The 23097-nt window shown below is 43.9% G+C and overlaps 1 protein-coding gene across 2 annotated transcripts in view; it reads right to left on the minus strand.

The window, feature by feature from the left end:
* The window catches only part of fgfr2 (fibroblast growth factor receptor 2), a 43263-nt gene extending 20447 nt beyond the window's left edge, over positions 1–22816 (minus strand). Inside the window, exons 1-6 of one of the 2 annotated variants that reach the window (XM_059358813.1) lie at positions 22088–22816; positions 19834–20090; positions 11605–11862; positions 11209–11283; positions 6178–6347; positions 3132–3255 (exon numbers count right to left, since the gene is read on the minus strand). In XM_059358813.1, coding sequence (XP_059214796.1) covers positions 3132–3255; positions 6178–6347; positions 11209–11283; positions 11605–11862; positions 19834–20014 — 808 coding nt within the window. In that variant the 5' untranslated portion in view covers positions 20015–20090; positions 22088–22816. The remainder of the gene's footprint in view (positions 1–3131; positions 3256–6177; positions 6348–11208; positions 11284–11604; positions 11863–19833; positions 20091–22087) is intronic. The other variant, XM_059358812.1, reaches the window with a different exon arrangement.
* Positions 22817–23097: the final 281 nt, after the last annotated feature.

The raw sequence follows: 23097 nt of genomic DNA on the forward strand, positions 1-23097 counted from the left end.
GGTTCGCCTAGTTTGTTGTCTCTCTTTCTTTTCCCCCTATTTTCTCTCCTTCTCCATCTTTCACAGGCCTCCTCACCCTCTCGATCTTTCCCAAACAGAGAGAGATGTTCGACTGAAATCAGTCTGACGCAGGCCAAATGACAGAGTGGGTGTATAGTGTGATAAAATAGGCCACATCGTGATTATGGGAAACCCCAAAACAATAAAAGTTTGTGGTGCAATTCTTGCTTAAATTAGATAAAGGAACTTTTGTGTGTGTGTGTGTGTGTGCGCATGTGTGCGTGCGTGTGTGTGTGGGCAGAGAAGCTACTTTATGACCCATCAACCTCATAGGAAAAAGCTGCAGTTAAAGCATGAAAGACAAAGAGGATGATGGGAAAGAAAATATAATATAATAATATACAGAATTCAGAAACTGCAGAATGTACTCATGTACCATATTTAATACAATTTTCAGGTTTTTTTTTTTACTTTACTTCAACTCCACTACATTATAGAGGCAAATATGCTGTTTTAAGGCGAGACACTACAGGCAAAAAATATTTTTCTTTAATGCTCTGGTAAATCTTTGAGATTTTTGGCCTCTCTTAAAATGTCTTCTTCCACACCAGAAAAAAATATATATAAAAATTCACATTTATGACATTTTTGTCTATATGTGTGTCTAGATTTCTCCTAAAGTCATCAAAAGTTAGCATCAGAAAATGCCTCATTTGCATATTTAAACGTAAGCAATATCAGAAATCTTTAAAAAAATATATAAGTAGTCAACTGGTGAAGTTTTAAGTTGATATCTATTAGTAAAAACATTTTATATATTTAACTGGTGGTTCCCAATGTTTTTGGTTGGTGACCGTTTTGAACTTCTCAGATGGTTTTAATAACTATGACGCTCAAAGGGGTCAAGTAATCCAATTTTTCACCAAAAAAGCAAATATTAAAGAAAAAACTCCAGAAACTGAAAACAGATTTGTGTGTCAGAAGTTTGTTTTTTCTTCTTTTCCTCTCTCATTAATCATCTAGATAGATTTTGTTTCCTTTGGAGAGGCCTGACCACTAGGCTGGGAACCACTGGACTAAACTAGATCACCACTATTAAGATTTTGAAATGTGTGATGTAACAAAATGTAGTATTTTTATATCTTTACTTTTACTTAAATAAAGGAATTGCATACACCACTTCATGTATCAAATGGCATAAAAAAGCAGACTCTGCAGTACTATTTATTGTTTTGCTGTGACCCGTATGTAGTGACCCGTCTCAAAACTGAACCCATTTATCAATTAAGTCATTAGTGGAGATATTTGATGGCAGCAGCGGTGGGATAGAGGCAGAAAGAAGCGTGAGGAGATGGACCAGGGGCATTCCGTGGTGTCCCATGCGAGACCGGTGAACTCTGGGTAACCTGGCGGCTTGGCACACCAGGCCCTAAGGGTCAGGGAGGGGCAGAGGCACAAGAAGAGAGCGCGGCATGTCACAGGATGGCATGGGGCTCCCAACAAAGTGCCGCGCTGGGTGCCACAGTTCTGACTGAAAGAGCCGACGTCTGTTTTGACTCCTCATTTGTGTCCACTTGTCATGTGTGTCTGCTCGCGGATGTCCAACCGCGGCCTTTTTTCTCCAGAGGCCAGTTTGAACCAGAAAGGGCTGGTTCCTCTTGGTTTTAATAGCTGATCCTGCAGGTCATTTGAGTAAAAAAAAGACTGATAAGAACAGCCTTTTCTGTCTCTGTTTCCCCTCCTTTTCTCCCCCTGTCCACCCCGCTATAATGGAGGAAAATGAAGCAAGAGGTTGCAGGGGGCAGTGGCTGTGGAGCCAGACGTGGAGGGGGTTTACTGCTCTGCAATAAAACAGAACAAAAAACAGAAATATGCAGTCTGAAGGAGAGCTTTAGCTAACTCCAGAGGGGAGCAGAGCAGGGGGCCGGAGCTGGGGAGTGTGTGTGTGTGTGTGGACCTTCACGTGTTTGTGCCTATATACGCTCATTGTGCAAAAACCCTCAGGTATTCAATCTCCATCTGATATAATGAAAATAATACTCCTTATTACCATGGAGACGCTAATCAAAACAGAAGTGTGTATTTACAGTAGGTCTGCAGGACAATGGTGACAGTAGGAGAATAATTCTAGACATGGAGTGACCAGTGGCCCCTAAATGCTCTTCTGTGACTCAAACTGCTGCAGCTGCATGTCTGCCCGGGTTATCTGTGGATTATGGACCAGCCTTTAGAAGCATAACTGTGTCAGATAAACTTTGATGTGTACTGATTGCTTGTATTGAGGTTCGAGTGAGGCCAAAGGCGAGGGCAGAGTTGCTGTACGCTCTCACACAAACACACATTGATCTACTATCTTTATCCAGCTCCCCCTTGTTGTCCCCGCAGTCTATCGATTCTGCAAACTGAGCAGAAAAACACTTTTTGCCTTCTGCGCTCCAAAGGTCATAGTGGGTTGACTGAGTTGGGGCTGAACTCACAGCATTAGTGCTGACGCCAGCACTCTGCGTCCTGAAACTAAACGATCACCCGCAGCCGGTTTATATCCCCATCAGACCTTAGTCCACCTTTAAGGGTCAGCTCATCCAAATTACGCAAAAACACATCTTATTTTATCTACAACCTGTGGTGCTCAAATCATGGAACACTGCATTTTAAAAACTGGACAAAAATGTGTTTTGTTCTTTTAGAAACTGTTTCCTTGTTACTCAAGATATTCCACTGTGAGTCAAGATGAGTGATTAGCACAAAGTGTGTGCTATAAATAGATCAAAACAACCACAATGCCCTATAGGACTACCACATACATACACTATAATTAGATATTATAAACACATAATTCCATCATGAAAGTAGGATTAGCCTGAATTCATTAAAAGTATGTGATATTTAATTTAATCGAATATAATATAATAACCCAAATTATATATCCACACACTTGGCAGCAGTCAGCAATCTGCACCTGCATCGAGAGTGCACCTGGGTGATCAAACAGCACACACACACACACACACACACACACACACACACACACACACACACACACACTATTCTCACTGTGAGAACTCTTTCCACTCGCCTCATTAGCTTCCCAGGTGTACTCTGAGTGTGTGTGTTTTGTGCATGGTACTGACCCACTACGTCCAGGGTGTAGGTGTGGTTGATGGCTCCGAACTCATTCTCCACCAGACAGGTGTAGTTGCCCTTGTCCGACGGCACCACGCTCTCCATGATCAGGGTCCAGTGCTGGATACGCAACTGGGTACGAGAGGCAGAGGGTTTCTTGTTACACAGATGCAGTCATTGATACACACACAGCCAATAAACACACACATGCAGAGAAATGACAGTGAAATAAAGCGCTAAATGAGAAAGATGAAAACAGAAAATGACAGAGGGGATTTGGTGGGAAGAGTGAGAGCTGGAAAACAATACTGAGGCTGATGACAGGCTGATTCCACCGGAATGACTCTACGTCATCAGAATATTTTCATTTTTCCCTGTACATTACATCAACTGCTGGGAAAATATCCTAGTTTTCAGCTGTTTTGGGGGAGCTGAAAGGTCCCAGAGAAATGTATAAAAGGCAGGGTTGCTACTACTTCTCCAAGGTCTAATTCAAGCCTTTTCATGGTGCATTTTCAAGTTTTTCAAGCACCTTACAACCAGTGATAGCATATTTATATACAGCATTATATAGAGTTAATTTATTATTTTACTTTATATCAGATGTTTTTGTCCTAACCAAAATTATGTCTCATGTTTTATTTAATCTGTATCTAAGTAGACTTGACCTACATTTCAAGCGGTTTTAAGCACTTTATTCAGAATCCAAGTACTTTTTTAAAACCTTAATAACTCCATATTAAAATTCAAGTGTTTTCAACGGCTTCCAGCACCCGTAGGAGCCTGAAAATGAAATAAAATTGGCACAGGTCAAATTTATTGGCCAATTATAGTGGTCTAATTCTTGTTATCTCGAGTGGTAAACCCCGCCCTTCTAGTCTAAGCGGCTTCAAACACAGTTATTCTTGATTTATTTGCTAAAAACAGTTTCACCCCTGTGTGCAATCCACAGGTGTGAGCAAACAATAGTGTTTCCGCCTGCACACTGCAGACAGACTGTAGCTACCGCTTGTACAGGCCTACATTTCACACAAAGGAGAGATTATGCCACAGGGCTGGGCTCAGGTACAGCTTTTGTCCAACATTTGTTGACAAAAAGAGAGAAACGAGCTGCCCACAGTGTATCTGACAGGCTGACTGTATCATTTCCGTCACGTCGTGGCTGCTTTTTGTCTGCGCTGTAATGAGTCTGGTGAAAGCCAAAGGGAAGCAGATATTAGCAGCTACATCAACATAATCTGCTTCTAAACTTTCCTGGCAGGGAGATGTGTTTCCTCATAAACCATCAGTCATTAACCAGGAACTCGTTCAGCATCACTGGATCTTTTCATAAATTAATTTCATAACTGTCTGATTTAACTGGTGTTTTACTCTATCAACACAGCTCCAGCATATACAATAAATGCTGCTTGTTTAGAGAGAAAAGGAGCAAAACAACTAAACTGCAACCCAAATAGACGTCACGGGGAAGGAATTCTTCACATTAAGACAAGTTGTAGCTGATTTCAGGCTTTTTTTATACAACGAGGAAATAAAACACAACCACACCAGCTTAACTTTCCCATGACATACAGAATCAGGTATTTTCAGCACATATAAATCAGCTCACACTGTTTATTTCCCAGGACGGGATCAGGGTGAAAGACGATTTTACAAGGAACCACAGTGGAGAAAGTCACACTTTTTTTGTGTCGACTACTGACATCATACATCAGGGTTCATACAACTTTTAAGGAGTAAAACTCAAGCACTTTGACAGCTAGGGTTGGGTGATATGATGAAATCTATCATGTATATTTTTGCTTTATTGTTTCCATGGTGACAAAACTGCATAACAGCAATATTTACATCATTTGGTTGCAGTTTTACGATTATGCTTTTTAGAGCGAACCATATAGTATATACTAACATAAAGTATGTAGTATATAAAAATATGATTCATCATGTGGCTATTTCATATTAGGGCTGCAAGTAATGATGATTTTCATCATTAATTAATCTGCTGATTACTTTCTCAAATAACTAATTAATCGTTTAGAAAACAAAAAACAAATACAACCTAGTTTCTCAAAATTCATGGTGATATTGTTAAATGTCTTGTTTTCTCAAGATATTTAGTTTAAAATGACATAAAACACAGAAAGCTCAATATTTGAGAAACAAAAAAACAGCATTTTCTACCATCTTTACATGAGAAAATACTACATATCGATTATCATTATGTTAATATCTAGCTGTGAATTGTTTTTGGTTGGTTTGCATGAGTAAACAACAGATGATGTTGAAAATAAAGCTTGTTTTTAAGCAGCACATTCAAATTTAAACATCTTCCTTCCTAACCTTGAAAACATAACCGTTATAATTAAGTCTTTCCCCAAACTTTCAAGACTTTGTACGAACCTACATACATATTAATGTTCTAAGAATTCGGGAATGCATTAGAGTAGATTTTTAGTTTAAATTTTTAGTTGAATTTCTTTATACAGAGTTGGAAAGCTGCACAGCTACTTCAGTCCTAAGTTTACCCAGCTCAGCATAGAATTTGTAAATCACATTTCATAACAATAGAATCACCTACTGGTCTCGGACCAAAGCCAGTGGGACCTGTTCTCCCTGATTGAGTTACATCTGCATTCTGAAGTCAGTTCATCCCTGACGCTACCTACCTTCTCTATAGGTTACTGTCTGGGGGCATTTAACCCTTAAGTCCCTGGCTTGGGTTTCTAATTGTTGAGGGTAAAGAACCATTTAGAGTTACAGTGAGAGGCTCTGCAAAGTATCGTGGTGAGAGGAGGCGCACGGATGAACAATTCCAATTTCACACCAGAAACCCTGCCCTCGTTTCCTCTGTCTACTCTCCTCCCGTCTCTCCAGTGAAGGGTGGAAAAGGGGTGAAAGGACAGCCGGAGAATGATTGGAAGAAGGAGGCTTGGACGTCCCTTGCAAATACATTCAGTAAAAAAGTACTGCAGCACAGACGGCAGTAAAAAAGCAAGAGAAGGCAGCGAGTTGACATTTGTAATAAAAAGTATGATGTATTACTGTTTATCCTACCTTATACCCTCCCATGCGGTCCTCTTGGCGGAAAGGCCTGCTGTTTTTAAGCCAGCTCAGCTTAGGCCGGGGGTTGCCTCCCGCAGCACAGCGGAACTTGACTGTGTTGGCAGCTGGCACCGCATGCAGCTTCTTCTCCATCTTTGCTGACGAGGTCCAATACGGAGCGCCTGCAACCAGAGAACAGTTGGTGTTCAGTCAGGGTGAGATTTCCTAATCATGTCCTCAGCATTAACAGTTTGGCTTCAGGGGGCTTGCACTGGCCAAGGCAGATATACATGGAAGCGTGACTGCAGAGGAGCCAAACTTTAACCATTCCTAACACTCCCAGAGTCCCCCTCCAACCCCCCCAACCCCCGCCCCCCTACCGCTGTCTGCATAACACAACCCAGAGCTCCACACTCACACAGTTAAATAAAAACACACACTTTCCCTGTAGAGTCGGCGGGGTGTTGCAGAGTGGGAAAAAAACATCAGCTCTGAGGGGAGAATGTGCCTGGGCGTTGCCAAGAGGGTAACTAGACCATCACATTCAATTTCATCTCATTCCACTTACCAGCCTTTTTTTCTCCCTCCACTTCCTCCAATTACCATAGCTCCCCTGTTTATCTGCCTGTCACTTGGCTAGATATGGACAGGGATGCTTATCACACTTGGAAAATCATTATGTGCCATCAGGGGAGAAAATGAATGTCACGAAGGAGTTTTTCATCACACACTTTTGCCCAGATTTGATCAAACTGCTACCACTTCCCCCTGCTGAAATCTGTCACCTTGCTTGTGTTTTGTGCATTCTCTGGTTCCCTATTTTCTCCCAGCTTCTCTCTCTCTCAGTCAGCTGGATTTTCCTCCGAGCCCCCCACCACCACCCGCCCTTCTCCCTGCACCTGGGAGCGTGATTGCCTCAGCAGATGGGACTCAGAGGGGAAGAAAAAGTCAAACAACAACCAAAACGGTCTTCCACACCATCACTTCCTCTTCGTATAGCAGGAGTACAAGCAACACAGGGAATACCCAGAGATAAGGCCACTACTGACTTTAGCATGACCCTCAAACATAAGTTTACACCCCAGGAGAGTAAGTCCAATCTGCATACTATCAGACACCTCCCATCATTTTCTCTGGCACGCACGACCGGACATGTCGCACATACTTGGATAGTAAAGTCAGTAAACAGTGCTCTTCCTTCCTGAATGGATGCATACGGTAAGTGCTCAAACTATAATTAGTCCGACCCCTTTCTTCTTCTACCCTCTCACTCTCACTATCTGTGCTCCTCTTCCTCTTCCATTTCTCTTCATTCACTCTCCCTGTCATCACTCCGTCCGGTCAGAGACAGAGACAGATTAGGTGGAGACTGGCCCATTGCGAGGCCGTCTCTCTCCGAAACGACCTCTGACCCCAAACTGGCAGCCCGGGGTCGGAGGATGAGGTTGGGACATGAAAGGTGAGCGGTGCTGTTTCCCATGCTCTCCGTCCGGAGGGGCAGCACTTCAAACGAGACGACCCCCAGACCTCTCTCCAGATGAAGCCAAACTCTCACTGGCCCAACTGCTGCGGACTCCAGGAACCCCCGCCTCCCCCCAAAGCCCCGTGCATCCGGATCCCCACTCCACGGCTGTTTATCCTAAGCTGGCCTGGGGTGAGCTGAGGTTATCGAACTCCTGCGCTATGAGTCAAGATTTTTTCTCTCCAAGTTCCTCCGGAGAGCTGAATCCATCAGTGACCCAAAGTAGAATTTCAGCATTGAAATGTTTTCTCGGTAAGCTGTGATATCCTGTCTTCACCAAGCATCTAACTGAATAGCTTCAATTTAGAGCCGCTGTTGTGAGATTTTGAAATAAAGTTTCAAGAATACTGGTCCTTCAGCCGGGCAATGTGCCCAAGTCATCTATCCAGTCATTTGTATTTATCACAATATAGCCTTTTTTTTTGGCAATTCAATAAATAAATAGTTTATATATGGAAAGTCTATTTTTGTATACTACTTTTATGTAATCCTAAGAGTCCATAAGACCTTAAGAAGAACAGAAAATTCCTCCACTCACAATCATATTTTTTGTGAGTTTCTAAATCCTGACCGGTTTACAGAATTATGTGACATAATCTTTTTCAAACTGAGTCCCACTCCCACTTCAAACAGGTGAGTTGAGCTCAGATAAAATAAAAAAAACTGAAATCCGTGTTCTGAAACAGCCAAAACTGCTCATGTAAGTAGCCATTACCCACTGTAAGACGAATGAGTAAAAAGATTTTAAGGGCTTTTAAAAGGTTTTTGTCAAAAGTTTTTCCATAATGAAAATATGACTTCATCGTTAAAATATATTACTTTTCTAAAACATATTATGGCTTAAAATCTCTACTTTGTTTCCCAATAGTCTTACTTACAGTATCACACTGGAGGCCTTAAATTGTGTTTCTTTTTGTCATTTTTTCAGTTCATTACCCATAACAGCACATAACAGGACATCAGTGAAGATCGAATAATATATTCATTAAACAATTTAAAAACTGTTTGGACCTGTGCATGCAAGCTGCACGCTTTATGTTTCAGTCTTTACGTTAATTATGCTGATAAGACAGATGTATTCTTCCATGAAAGTCCTGTCGTGCAGCTTTAACTAAAGGAGACTCACGACAACAATGAGTGATGATGCAAACAGTAAATGAGCAACGGGACGGACACTTTGACAGGACTGAACGCAGAAAGCAAAGCTCCACGTGGCTCCTTAACTCCATCATGACATCAGTGCTAACCCCCCTCCTCCACCTCCACCTCCACCCTTCACCCTCACCCTTCCCCAAAACACAGCTTCCCTCACAGATCCCTGCAGAGCCTCTTCCACGTCTCCTCCAATAACACCACCCACCGCTGACGATGGACAAACACTCTTATGTTGTTCAATCTTCTATACAAAGTCAAATCAAAATGCTCTGTTTTGCAGTGGCCTGATGCCCAACCAGCTCTGAGTGCTTCAGAAGAAAAAAGAGGAAAAAAAAAAGAAAAAGCCATGAATATAAAGCTACACCCCGCACTCTCCGCTCTCATTCCCTCCCACGCCTACACGCACCCTCCTCCCTCGCTCCACTCCTCGGCGCCTGGGCCAAGGCTCCACGCCATGCTCAGAGAAGTGCTGGTACCGATCCAACAACACCCCCTCCCCTCCTCCCCCTGCCTCTTTTCCTCCTTCTTCTCCCTTTCTTTTAATAATAATCTCGGTTTTGAATTTTCAGAAACACACACAGCGAGAAAATGCGACTGTACTGCCAGAACAGCTTTCCCTTTGTTTTCAAACAGCTTATTACCACCAGAATGGCTGGATCTTTTCCCTCTCCCCCATTTTTTTTCCTCTTGCTGAGTTCCTCTCTCTCCCCCATATTTAATGGATTTCAGGCAATTACAGTCGGCCCAAAAGTGGAGGAGGAGGACTCACGGTGAGACGTAGTGCGTGTGGAGAATTTTAACAAGATGTGGAAGCCCTCATCTTTACTCCACTCAGTGTATGTGTGTGTGTGTGGACACATGCATGTGTGCACGTGACTACATATCAACAGCACTACCCCAGATATTCACAGGCCAACTAGCCAAAAAACTTTCTCTCTCTTTCTCTCTCTCTCTCTCTCTCTCTCTCTCTCTCACACACACACACACACACACACACACACACAGGCCCATCAGGTGGGTAACTAGGTCCAGATGGGTTGTCTTTCATAATGGATGAGCCCAGCTGACTGACTGGCTGGCTGGCTCCATGAGGCCTGACTACCTGAGGGACACTAGCTAAAGGAATGTCAGGAATCCCTATATTCCCTGGAGAGACACACACACACACACACACACACACACACACTATGCAACACACAGTCCAAAAGCTCACAGTTTGGGCTTGGACAGAAGATAGAATAGCAGGGCAGAGCAGAGATGGGTTTGGCTCTTCTAACAGCTGCCTTCTCCCCATCACAAAATATTAGAGAACCATCCATTTATTATAATCACACATTCTGACCAGGGCTGGAGAACCTGAGTCTGGTCTAGTCTGAATTCTGGCCTGGAGACCAATTTTTTGGACCAAGCCTTGCATTGACTGATCTCAGGACTTGCTGGACTCTGTTTAGAGACTCAATTGTCTCTAAATTGTCTTTATTAGAATCTGGGTTATATTGCTGGATGCACTGGAAAGACATTATAGCCTATTATGGTCTAGAAGAGGACTTGATTTGTTCTGGAGTCTGTCTTGACTTGGTCTCCACTGCTTTTGGTCTTGGAATTGACTTGGACTTGCTTGAAATGGTCTTGATTATAGTCCTGGGGCGCGTTCCGTAATGAGAGTTTTCCAAATGAACCAGGCTTATTTTGGTTAGTCTGACTCTTTTTCAACTAGTTTCCTAGCATAAGTTGCCAAATTAGTCAAGTTGACTAAAATAAGCCTGGCTTTCTTGGTAAACCTGGTTTATGTAACAGGCTCCTGATCCAAACTGTGCTAATAAACACTCACAAAGCAAAGTAGATTATTTCACCTTGGGAATAGGTCTTTAGAAGTGTTTGGCTATCACAATCAGCATTCCAGACTTAGGTTTTGGCATGCTGTTAAGGACTGCTCATTATTATTTTAGACCAGGACACAGCTTCAAGATTTAATAGATTTGAGCTTTAGATATGGTGAGACTGAAACATGCTGACCATATAAAGTGTAGACACACAGGCAAGTTTGCACTATGCTTTTATTTCCCTATTTTCCCTTTATTTCCCAAATGCTACTGTAGGAAGTCCAATGTGGTTATTTTCACTAGAATGAGGGTCATGCATGTGCTATTTTTACTCAGGGAAGGTCCTGAAAAAAATAGCAGTAGCTGCTAGTAGAGTGAGGGGTTGAGTTCACGATAGAAACAACATACAGAGAAAGGGATTGTGGAGAGAAAACAGGGTCGGATCAGTGCGCCCACTGTCTTCTGCCAGTCTACAGGCGTTAGTGAGGAAGGGTAGCGCATCATTAACTGTTTCATGCCTCTTTTTGTCCCTCCCATACTTACTTATCTGCTCTCCGTCCGCCCCAGCGTCCTCCGATCGCTCTGTATCGTCCTCATCATCCCCCGATGAGATGGCATCTGCACAGAGTAACCACGGTTACTGCCATCCTTTCGCAAACCGCATGCACAAACGTACAGTATTGCATGCAAAAATGTTCATGCAGTCGCTTTCTCGCAAAAAAACACACAAATTTGTAATAAAAAATGTTTGATTCGAGGCCTTTTTGACAAATCTCTTGTATGCTACTGTACTTGTTGTACACACACACACTCAGTAGACCCCAGACTGGTTCAGAAAGAACAAAAATCAGGCTGTTCATCGTTGCTCCATGGCCACTTTCTGGACTCAACCAAGCTCAGTCCAACTCTCCAACCTGAGCTGTCTTATCCCTGACTCACCTGTGACATTCACTATGAAGCAGACCGTGTCTTTGCCCACGCTGGTGCAGGTGTACAGGCCCGAATCCTTAGCCGTGGCATCACGGATCTGCAGCACCTCCTGCTCTATCACCGTGCGATTGTTGGTGCCCAGAGAGCTGCCGTCTTTGGTCCAGGTGATGGTCCCGGTCGGCGGCAGCGGGCAGCTCAGCTTCAGCAACTCCCCCGGGTGCACTGAGCACACCGTGGGCTTAGAAATTTGGTATTTGTTCGATGCCTCTGCAGAGCGAGTGGGGGAGGGGGAGGAGGAGGAGGAGGAGGGGGCAAAGGACAGATTGGAGGGTGCACAAGAAGGAGGAAAAAAGAGGTGGGAGAGGAAGAAACAAGCCAGAGTGTAAGAAACAAAAACACCACATAACCCCCAATGGATGCACTTAAATCAACATATGCAGGAGGAGCAATACAGAAAAAAAGAGGAGGCCCATTTTTTAAAAACCGTCACACCAACATGTTGTTACCACAAACTCCCAGTCAGTCATTTGAAAGAAAATACCACTGTTCTGTTATCAAGTGTGCAGTGTGATTGGCGTTTATAGATTCAGAGCATGCAGTTTTTGGCCATAGCAGCATGTGTAGAGAAATAAATCAATCGATGCTTTGCGAGCAGGTGAGAATTGGACATTACTGTGTGGAGACACAGCCACCCATCCCATTTAGCATAGATGCCAAGCAGCCAGTGTGTGAGTGAGTAGGAGCGGTGCAGATAGATTTCTGCAGCCTAAAAAAATAGGTAATAAAACTCCAGCACGTCTGCCGATCAGAAAAGAAAGCAGCCAGAACAGTCTGGGACGGAAGCAGTTGTCAGGCAGGAGAGGGGGGAGGAGGGGAGGGGGGCGCTCTCTTTTTTTGGCGTTCCTTTGGTTTTGACTCTGTGCCTAAGCTTCGAAAACCTTGACCTGGCTGCAGCCTGACTCTTCTGTTTTCCGTCTCTCCTTCTTCTTCGTTCTCTTTCATAACACGGCCATGGAGGATCTACAACCACCACACAGGACCGGGCCAGCCAAGGCAGAGAGCAAGAAACTCCTGTCAACTCCAAAGTGCATAAAACCTTCACTTCTGGGACAAAATCCAAGTCAGCCTGTGAGTGCATGTGTGTACACCGTGTCCTCTAACTTGTACAACTGCACGGAGAGGGAACGAGGTGAATGTCCAATATATCAAAGCGAGTTCTGAGAGCTGAGACTGCACTTCTACATCAGGACGGATTTTATCCATGCAAACTCTAAACTGGGACTGAACGTTGAGCAAAAAAGGGGGAAAACCTGCCTCAAATGCAAGCTGACTTCTGGCATGTATACCGAAGCCAATTCCCGTCGCCTTGAGGCGCTTGCAGACTCTAACACACACACATTCATGCACAAATGTGTACATTCACTCTGCATTTTTGCAACCAGTGAGAAAAAACTGGAAGAAATTCCAAGTTCTTTTTATTGCAGTACAAAAATGTTTTTTCTTCAGAGAGAAGTGAAGTAAAGGAGCTAAAAAGTAGAGAGAGGGATTAAAAGTAGCAACAATGGAAAGCATAGGAAAAAGCCAGTGATGAAGGTATATGTTTGACTGAAGGCTGATAGGTGTAATTATAGAGGCAGTGGCACTCCCAGCCTTTCCTGTACCCACTACACCTTTTCAACAACATTCCAACCCCTTTATGTGCCCTACGTGTGTGTTAAATGTAAAGTATACACACACGCTGCAGCCTCGACAGGAAGGGAAAGTCATTCCACCACAAGCCAAGCGGTCGAGGCATGTGTGCGAGCCTCGAAACGTTCCCCCTGGGCAAGTAGACGCACACAGGTACAGTTCCTGTATTGTTGTGCTTTTTTTTCCTCTTTCCTTCGATCCGGAAATAATTAACTCCTCCTTCCACACCCAGCACTGAGTGTGTGGTCTGATAAGAGGTGGAGCTCCAGCGCTGATTGATGGGAGCTGTCTCCGCTACCTTTTACGACATAGTTTTCCACACCGGGGGCCACCGCCTCTGCTTTGACATTATTACTGGCTGCAGTTTTTCCTCTGCTGTTTAATTTTGGATTTTAAAGATTAAGAGATGTCGTCACTACCAGGAAACAACGCGGTGTATCTTCTGGGAAGCTGGCAGGTATGGGTAATTTCAAAAGTTTGGGCTGCTGACATGGCAACGCAACACCTGGTTGGATTGTCTGTCAGCACATAGAAGAGGAAAGGAAGGAGCTGAGGTGCTTTTATAGAAGACACGGAAGGAGGGAAAGTAAATAGAAGGAGAGGAATCTCTCCAAATGGTGCATCTGATTAAAGGAAGCATGCACGTGTTAGTTCTGCCTTCATCATTTTCTTATCTCTGCTGTGTCCATCTGTCCCCCTCCATCAACTCCCCTCCTACTGCTCCTCCTTCAGTCCCCTCTTTCTCCTTCCCCTCAGCGTCTCCTTCCCCCTTCCCGCATTTCACCTCCTCCCCCAGGCTCCCACTGCGCTGACCCTGCTGACCTAACCCTGACCCTCCCCAAACCTGTTGACACCTCAGCATGCCCGATTGTTCATGGGAACCTGTGTCACATAAGCCCGCGCACACACACACACACACACACACACACACACACACACTCATTCACACACACAGACCAATGGATGGAATACTGAACGGGCCAACTAGGCACACCGGCCCAAAGAGGGTCACTGAGGACCAGCCATGAAGACATGCAAACAACCAGAAAGTGACACAAATGACCACAAAGGACACACAAATTAATTTAAAAAATAGACATATAATGACTACAGAGAGACACAAAACAAAAAAAAGACACAAAATGATGAAAAGAGAAACAAAATGGCTAAGAAAACCCCACAAAATAACCAAAAAAAGACACAGAATAACTACAAAAAGACACCAAATGACCAAAAAGGCATAAAATGACTATGAACTGACACAAATGACCACAAAAAGACACAAAATGACTACAAAGAGACAAAGAAACCCAAAATATGCATAAAGACTACACAACACAAAACAAGAAAAAGATACAAAACCACCACTAAGAGTATCTTCTGTATAGGAGAGATAATGGGGCCCTTTGCATGTGTGTGCCCAGGGGCCAATCCACCCATGCACACACACACACACACTGTCAATGCAGCACCAACCTGAAGAAACGTTGTGCACACTGAGGAAATAAAGATAGCGAGTTTGCACCTATATAAATGCAGGTATCAAACATCAGAAGATACAGGCCCTGACACACTCACACACACCTTGCTCTAGTTGAAGAGTGTTTACAAGGGTCCAGGGATGCATGCTGAGTTGAAGAGTTGAAACACTTCACTGCAGATTTTTCATCTCTGCAAAGTTTCATCCCTCTCTGCACCACAGGAGGGGGCGGGAGCCTCTCTATCTATCTCACACAAGCACACATACACACACTTTTGCTCGATTTCTATCAAACAGCTTTCTCCTCTCGCCTCCCTCCATCATCACTATCATTTTGCCTCTCTTCTCCTGAAGCACACCTCCATTTCAAAAGCCCTATCTCTCTTTTTCTGACAGCTATTACAAGTGTCCATCAGGTGTGATAGAATCGTGTTGCCTGCTCCTCGCTATCTCCTCGTCCTCATTCGCACCATCTCGGCTGACAATAATTAGTCTCGCAGCCCGAGTGTCTGCGGCAAAATGCAGCAAGCAATTCCCACCAACATCTCCTTGACGTCTGCTCGCCAGTCTGTCTTTCCATCTGTCTGTCAAGCCGGCGAGAGCCGGGCAGGGGAGCTGGCAAAGTGGCGAGGGCGGAGTTTACCACAGATTTTCTTACAAATACGACCTTATGAATTTACTTCTCCCATCTCCTCCCTGGTGCACAACAGGATAGGTGGACTAAATGTAATGACTGCCATCTCAGAGGCACACACTGAGCATGCACACACACACACACACACACACAATGCCAAATCACATTATCTCTGCTGCCCTTCTTATCCCTCCTTTCTTCCTCTCCTCTTTCCTCTGTATCCTCCTCACGTAGCCAAATCCCAGGACTTTTTTCCCCTTTTTTGTCTCTCACTCTTTTCTGATGTCACTGTCTTTTCACATTCAAATCCCTCCTTGGCTTTTTTTATTATGACAAAGGAGCAGCTCCATGAGCTGGCTCCTGCTGGCGTCCATGGCAACAGCCCCTCCAGTTCCCCCACCCCTCCAGCCCCTCATCGAGGCATCCCTTGAACCCCACCCGACCCCTTTAACCTCCCGGCCACCTCTTATCTCCGAGAGTCTTCTGAGGGTGGAGCACTAGTGACCTCAGCAGAGCTTCCCTCCACTTTTCTTTGGCTTTCTCGAATGAATACGTTTTATTTTTTCACCATCAATAAATCTGCCAAATACTGTTTTCCTGTCAAAACTTCCCAGAGCCTAAAGTAACGTCTAGAAATGTCTTGTTTAGTTAAGTCAAACAGTTAAAATCCTCACATTGGAGTGATGCACTTCTTCACTTGAAAAATGAATTACATGATCAACTGATCATTAAAACTGTTAATTTTTAGGCTCTAATATACATATTTACATGGTAAGAGGCACTTTTTTCCAGAAAAGTGATCATGCAAGAGGTTTAGTGCCTTGCATAAAAAACACTAAGCACTCCAACTACTCTAAAAACATATAGAGAATAGAACTATATCACATATCACATTGACAAATCAGTATCTATGGGTATCCCTGTACATTTTTTCTGATGTGCACTGATATGAAAACTCTTTTACAGAACATCTAATGCAGAAATCAATGCTAAAAATAATTTATGTTATCTTATTTTTCTCTAATTAAGATATCTGTTTGAGTAAGCAGCCTTTTAAGAACATTTGCTTGGTCATATTAATGCAAAATTGATGCACAATGAACCCAGAAAGGGTTTAATTTCATTCCAGCTAAAAAAAACTCACTATATCTGCCACAAAATGAATATATTTTTACGCTCTAAAATCAGTATCAGTCTTGAAAATCCTGTATAAGTTGGGCTCAAATACAGTACATAATCCAGTTGAAAAGCAAACCTTTTTTTTAGGAAACTGCATAGTTATTTTTGCATCAAAGTCTGGTTTCTTAATCTTTTATACCTATGTTTAATTTTAATTCAATGGCTTTATAATCAATGTTGTTCCTCCATCATCCTGCACTGTATCCAGGCTGGCTCAGGTTCCCCTCCGCCTCCTGCCGCACACCGGACAGTCCACTGAGACCTGCAGCACAAGCTGGCACAGGTAGCAGCTCTTCCCAGCCTCTTATCAGACAGGTGTGAGATCGAGCAGCAGAGTGACAAGGTATTTTCTGGCACATCAGCCAAAGCAAATAACAGTCCACACACACACACACACACACACACTGAAACCTTCAAGTTTAACACCAGCCAACGGCAGGCTAATAAAAGTCATTGTGTGAAGGCCGTATATTCAGCCCAGCTGCCCCCCCCTCCTCCGGTCACACCACCGACCGACACACTGCGTTTGTTTAGAGTTCAGTTCCATTGCCATCGCCACAGTCACTCACACACACACACACACACACACACAGTGTCATTAACCAGCCAGCTGACTCTTTTATACTTTTACCACCGCACTCCTACTGTGTAGATAGCACAGTGCTACAGATAATAATAGAAAGGTAATAACCCTTCACATTCCCACCCTCACACACAACTATGATCCTAATTAGCAGTCTATAATCATCATTAATGAAACAAAGGTGTTTAACACAAGCTGACTATCATTAAATAAGGTAAAGCATACAGCTGGAAAGTTGATAAAGAGGTGAAATCATGCAGCAAGTGAAAACAGAAATGTTCCAACTGTGTCCAGAAAGTCTTGAAGAAGTAAAACTGCCGTCTACACGCCTCCATCCTTTCCTTGTGTGTGTCTGAGCATGCATCCTTGACGCATAGTGTCGCCTTTATTCATTTAAGCACTCTTTTGAAGTGTTTGCCGTCATGCTGATCAGAGTATTTTCTGAAGAACAGACTTTGGCAGCGAGCGCACGAAACTACAGCCAGACCATGAGCTGACTTTTGTCAGCTGCACTCACATTCAGCCTCCGTTCCAAATGTGCCTGGTGCCACATTTATTCCACGTTATATGCAAAGGAGCGGAGAGCGCAGCATACCGGCGTTAAAGACACACACCTGCTGTGTTTGCTACCATTGTTATTCAGCTCAGTCAGAGTATTTTAATCACTGTGCAAGCGGAGAGCGCCTGGACAAGGTAAACACTCCCATAGATACTGAAGTGGCTACAGGGACAACAATAGGCCTGTTGTTGGGGCCTTAACCAGCGCGCTCGCTCTACTTCTACTGTTACAGCAGCCACAGGTAAACAAACTAGCAAGGCCACCAGAGGTGCAGGCGTGGGCTCTATGGAGACTACATTGATATGCAATCTGATGAATTGACAATTACTGCTCCCACACTGAGGCTGCGGTGTGACCCAGGCTGCAGGGCACAGAGGGGTGGGGTGTAGAAGGCGGGACCAGCCAATCTGTCTCCCTACAGGTGACTCCATGAGAGCACAACAAACTGTGATTCAATCACACACAGCTGCGCTTCAAAATAAATCTATGCAGCCGGGGAACTGACTCGGGATCAGATAAGCAGGCCGGGTTTTCTGTGCCCCGTTGATCCCTCATCATGTGACCCCCAGGTCTAGCCACTTAATCTTCAGTCACATGACTTCACCGCAGCCCAGCGCTCTGTAATCTCTCCATCTAAAGGAGAAGTCAAATATGCACAAATCCTCTTAGAGCTTTCCTGGAGGATTGTTTAACTCTGGAAAAACTCTCTCTGTGGCCCACGTAGCGTATAGTAGCCATGCGGAGCCAAACAGTCTGCGACAAAACAACAAAAACAGAGACAGGAGAGCTGCAGCAGCCTCTCATCAAGGTGGGTAAGAGTGATGCCTGACCTCCAGGGCAAAGGGCAGGTACGGAGTGTATGTGTGTTGGGAGAGAGAGGGGTGGGGGAGGTGGCTTAAAAAAAGTGATGCTCTGTTGTTGGCCCAACTTACAATTAGCATGCTGATTAAAGCCCGGGAACAAAAGGCTTTGGAATGTGAGTTACCATCCATCACAACAACTCTAATTAGCCAGTCTCTGACCAGACTGGAGACAGAACAAGGAGAATCCTCAAAGGAAAATAAAAGCCCACAAAAAAGCTCAAAAAAAGAAAAAAAGGTTTATAAAAAGTTTTTCCAATGGCTTGAATATTTTAATTCACAAACTTTATAGAAAACGGAGCACGCAGTTGTGATTCAAAGAAACAAAGAACTATCCTAATTTCTCCCCTTCCCTCCCTCTTTGTGCTTCTTTCCAAGCAAGCAGGGCATGAGAGAAATGCCAGCATAAACATTGTCCCACCCTCCTTCACAGCTCTTCCTTGTCCTCCCACGCGGGGTCACAAACCTGCCTTTAACACTCAAGTATACCCTGAACTGCCACAGACATCGGCAAGACAAATATAACAAAAAAAAGTGTGAATCACACACCTCACGCTGAGGAAAACAAGAGGCTCGCCATGCTGAGGTTAGTTGTTTTTCTTCGGTTTATTTATTTCAATACCCCGAAAATCTTACATGAACTCCATTCTTTCTACTTGTTAGAGTTGATGGTTACGTTTAAACAGATAGAAGGCTAAAAATAAATGTTTTTCTCTGTTTTTCTATTAGAAAAATACTAATAGAAACTAGATGTGGCTCGGAAACAAACTGTTATTTTCTCAAGGAATCTTTTTGTGACAAAATGCGAGAAAATGTGGAAAAATGTTATTTCCAGCTTCATAAAGCCCAAGGTGATGTCTTTAAATGACTTGTTTTGTCTGTCCAAAACACAAAGATAGTCACTTTAATTTGATATAAAACAGAGAAAAGCAGGAATTTGTTGTATTTGAAACGCTGGAAAAGGAATTTTCTGCCATTTTTGCAAAGAAAAATTGCTTTAATGATTTAAAAATCATCAAAATAGTTCGCAACTACTTTCTGTCCATCACCTCATCGATAAGATGATTACTCTATGGACATTTAAAGTTGAATAATGACAGAAAAACTAAAGAAAGCATGAACCACAACTCTGAAGTCAAACTCAGAACTACACCTGCTCTCTAAAAACAAACCAAACAAATGGTCCCCCCCTCCCCTCCTGCTCCACCTCCCACACTCTTATTTTCTTGACATTTTCCATCCCCCACTGCTCACCTTCAGGTTCCAGAGTGGCCTCCTCCTCCTTGGTGGCGGTGAGAGGCGGCCGGGCCACGCTGACGGTCAGCAGGGACAGCAGGACAGCGGCCAGCAGCCAGGCCCACGAGGCCATCCCGTTAGTGGGGGCGAGCGCTCCCCATACCCCCCTTCTCCACCTCCCCCTGGACACTGATCCCATCTGAGGGGGTCCGCCCAACCATCAACTGCTGCTGGGGTCGACCTGTCACTCAGTGGAATTCAGCCAATCACCTGGGCTGAGAGGTGAATGAAAGAAGGAGAGGAAGGAGAAGTGGTGGGAGAGCGATGATTGAACAGAAAGACAGAAAAAAAAACATTTGTTAGTGTTTGTTTGTGCACTATTTTCCTCTGCACTTTATGAGACAGAAACATGGAGTCAGATGCAGACACAGTGTTTCAAAATGCTGTCAAACAAGCCTTGCCACAGACATACCGAAGCTGTGAGGCACCAGCAGTCAACACACAAACCAACCTGCATCTACTTTTCTCCACATCTATAATTATATGCATGGAAATATGTTTTAGAGAAGCCAATTAAGAGCTCTAGATGTTCACAGTCTAACCAGTCTGATTTCTCCCTGCTGCAATAAAGCTCGGAGATCAGACTTTTTTAAGTTTATTAAAACACAAATATGTTGTTTATTCCCCTGTATATGTCACAGCATCTAATTTTTCTACAAATAATATTAATAATAAAATACATTATTGGCTAATTAGGCATAATATGTTTTTAAATAGCATGGCACAGTATATTAGCCAATGTGGCATCAATATCATCCAGTTGGATGGTTTATTCCCGTGCGCAACAGATGCGCCAAACCTGTTGCCCTCGCCGCTGCATGCGTGTTAATTTTATTCGACTCTTATTGCATTTTGCGTGACCTGACTACGAAAGCAGCACGGCTTTAATTGAAATGCAATATTGCAATATTATGGGGAGACACACACACACCGATCTGTTTAGCCTGCAGACATCTGCGGTTGAACCGTGCTCAAGTGTCTCTGGAGGTTTGGTGAAGTCACGCTTCCCTGCGCTCCTTCTGCTCCAGCTGGACGTATCGATCGGTTTTTACCCGCAAAGACACATGTAGTTTGACTTTTAAAGAGAGACAACCTGGAGAAAAAAAGCGTGCAACCCCCTGATTTCTCTTTAATTCAGCCCTTAGGGAGTAGCACGCGACACGGACGGTGGACGCGCACATGACGTGGGGGTGAATCCATGAATATATCCGGATATATTTCACTTTGCAGCGGTTTGATTTTGCAATTAAGGCGTATAATTGTGCACAGTTACAGCTCAGGCGTATGCATTATTAATGAATTGTAAAGCAATCAGTGCAACAATAAACCACCGCTGTCTGGAAACTTCAGCAAGACGAATAGAACCCAGAATTACCCAGAAACCTCCATTTGTTTCACATCATTATAAAGTGTGTAGCGCAATAAAAAAATACTGGATTATTCTGCAGCTTTCAAACAACAACCACACTTGAAAGGGCAAAAAGAACAAAACAGAAAAATAAAACCACATAAAACTAATGAAAGGGGGGATTAAAGGGTTGATATAATGTGTTCCTCATTAAAAAACAGAAGAAAAAACTTATTTCTCGTGTTGCTGACGACATGACATTTGGACACATGCGGGACTTTGCTCCATACATGACCACAGCCTTCATTTCAACCGAGCTTTGAATGAAATTTCTTGGCACTGATTGAATTCCTATTGAAATTCAAATCAGTTGGCTTTTTCTCTACAATGGGGGCTCATTTGGAAGCTGCTCAGTGATTTAGGGCTTCGGCACCAAGCAGTGAAAAAACAACTGCGGTCACGGGATAATTGGCACCATAAATGCAATGTAGAAAATTAAGCAAAGTAATAAATAACCAGGACACTTGTTAATGGGCCCTAAAGTGATGATGCAAGGTGCTGTATAGTTCCCGGGCTTCTAAAATAAACAAGGGAAATATCATATAAATAAAGCATTATTCTATGCAAAATCTGAGTTAATCTTAAATAAAAATCTTTATGGAGAACTTTGCGTATTTTCCCAGAAAAGTCTCAAAGGGACTTGTTGGTTAAAAAAAACTATTTTTTATTTTGCCATGCAGCCCTAAGAGAAAAAAGTACAACCCCAAGAAAGCGCAAAGCGTTTCTCCAAGCACGTAGCCTGTTTGTGACAGCAGAAACCCGGACAGATGACATTGTGAAGACGCGTAACCAGAAAATACTTACCAGGGAGGAATAAAAATCGTGGAGATCTCTGTTTTGGCATGCACAGATAAGGGAGGAGAGAGCATGAGCTGAATCCACACAGAGAGGAATGTCTCCAACTCCACAATGCACCAAAAAAATCTGCGAGGCGCTGCCTTTTTTCAGCTTACTATTCCACAATCAGCCGGCATCAACTCAGATCACATATATTCCAACCACCGACTGGCAGCGTAGTCCAATGCCACGCAAAGAAATCCGACTTTACACGCGTTATCCTTCATAAACAGCTCGGAAAACCACAGCGCTGTCCCCCCGAAACTTTCCTCCCCGTCACCAAGTTTCTTCCAGGGCGCAGAACATGCCCAGTGTTCCCGAGAAGCGCACTTGTCAACTAAAGGGAAAGTTTGCAGCTACTAAAGGAGGTGGAACGGGGTCTAAAAGGTACAAGAGGATAGTTGTCCGGTGCAAAATGTCATAAAATCCATCAGTGTGCGTTCCCCTGGTGAAAAGAGCGTCTCTTTCTCTTCTTCCGCCGACAGTCCTCGCACTGTTTCTCAGACGCTTTGTCAGGTTTACTAGGGTTTTTTCTCCTCCTTACGTCTCCACACTCTGCCCTCCTCCTTCACTCCAGTGGGTGTCATTCTCCCCCCCAAGCACCCCCAGTGTAATTCGAGCCGCTTCCTGGCCGCAGTGCCTTTGGGCCCTGCCTTCCTCCGCCCATCAAACTGCAGCGCTGCCTGCCTGCCTGCCTGCCCTGCGATCAACTCGCTGTGACTGGCTCCAGTGGAGGGCCCCTGCTCCGCTCCGGAGCTGTCAGCCCGCAGTAACAACGCCCCTCAGTGGCCAAGGCAAGATTACTGCGGGAGGAGATGCACATACACACACAGAGAGAGGCACAAAGCATCCATACAGTGTAGTTCAGGTTTTCAAGATGCTGGTGGAAGAAGCATTCAGATCATTTTCAGGAAAAATTGGAAATATAATCATGTAAAATATACCTACTGCAACAAAAAGTCCCGTAAAAGTACTTA

Source organism: Centropristis striata, chromosome 20 (genome assembly GCF_030273125.1).
Source record: "Centropristis striata isolate RG_2023a ecotype Rhode Island chromosome 20, C.striata_1.0, whole genome shotgun sequence".
NCBI lineage: Eukaryota > Metazoa > Chordata > Actinopteri > Perciformes > Serranidae > Centropristis > Centropristis striata.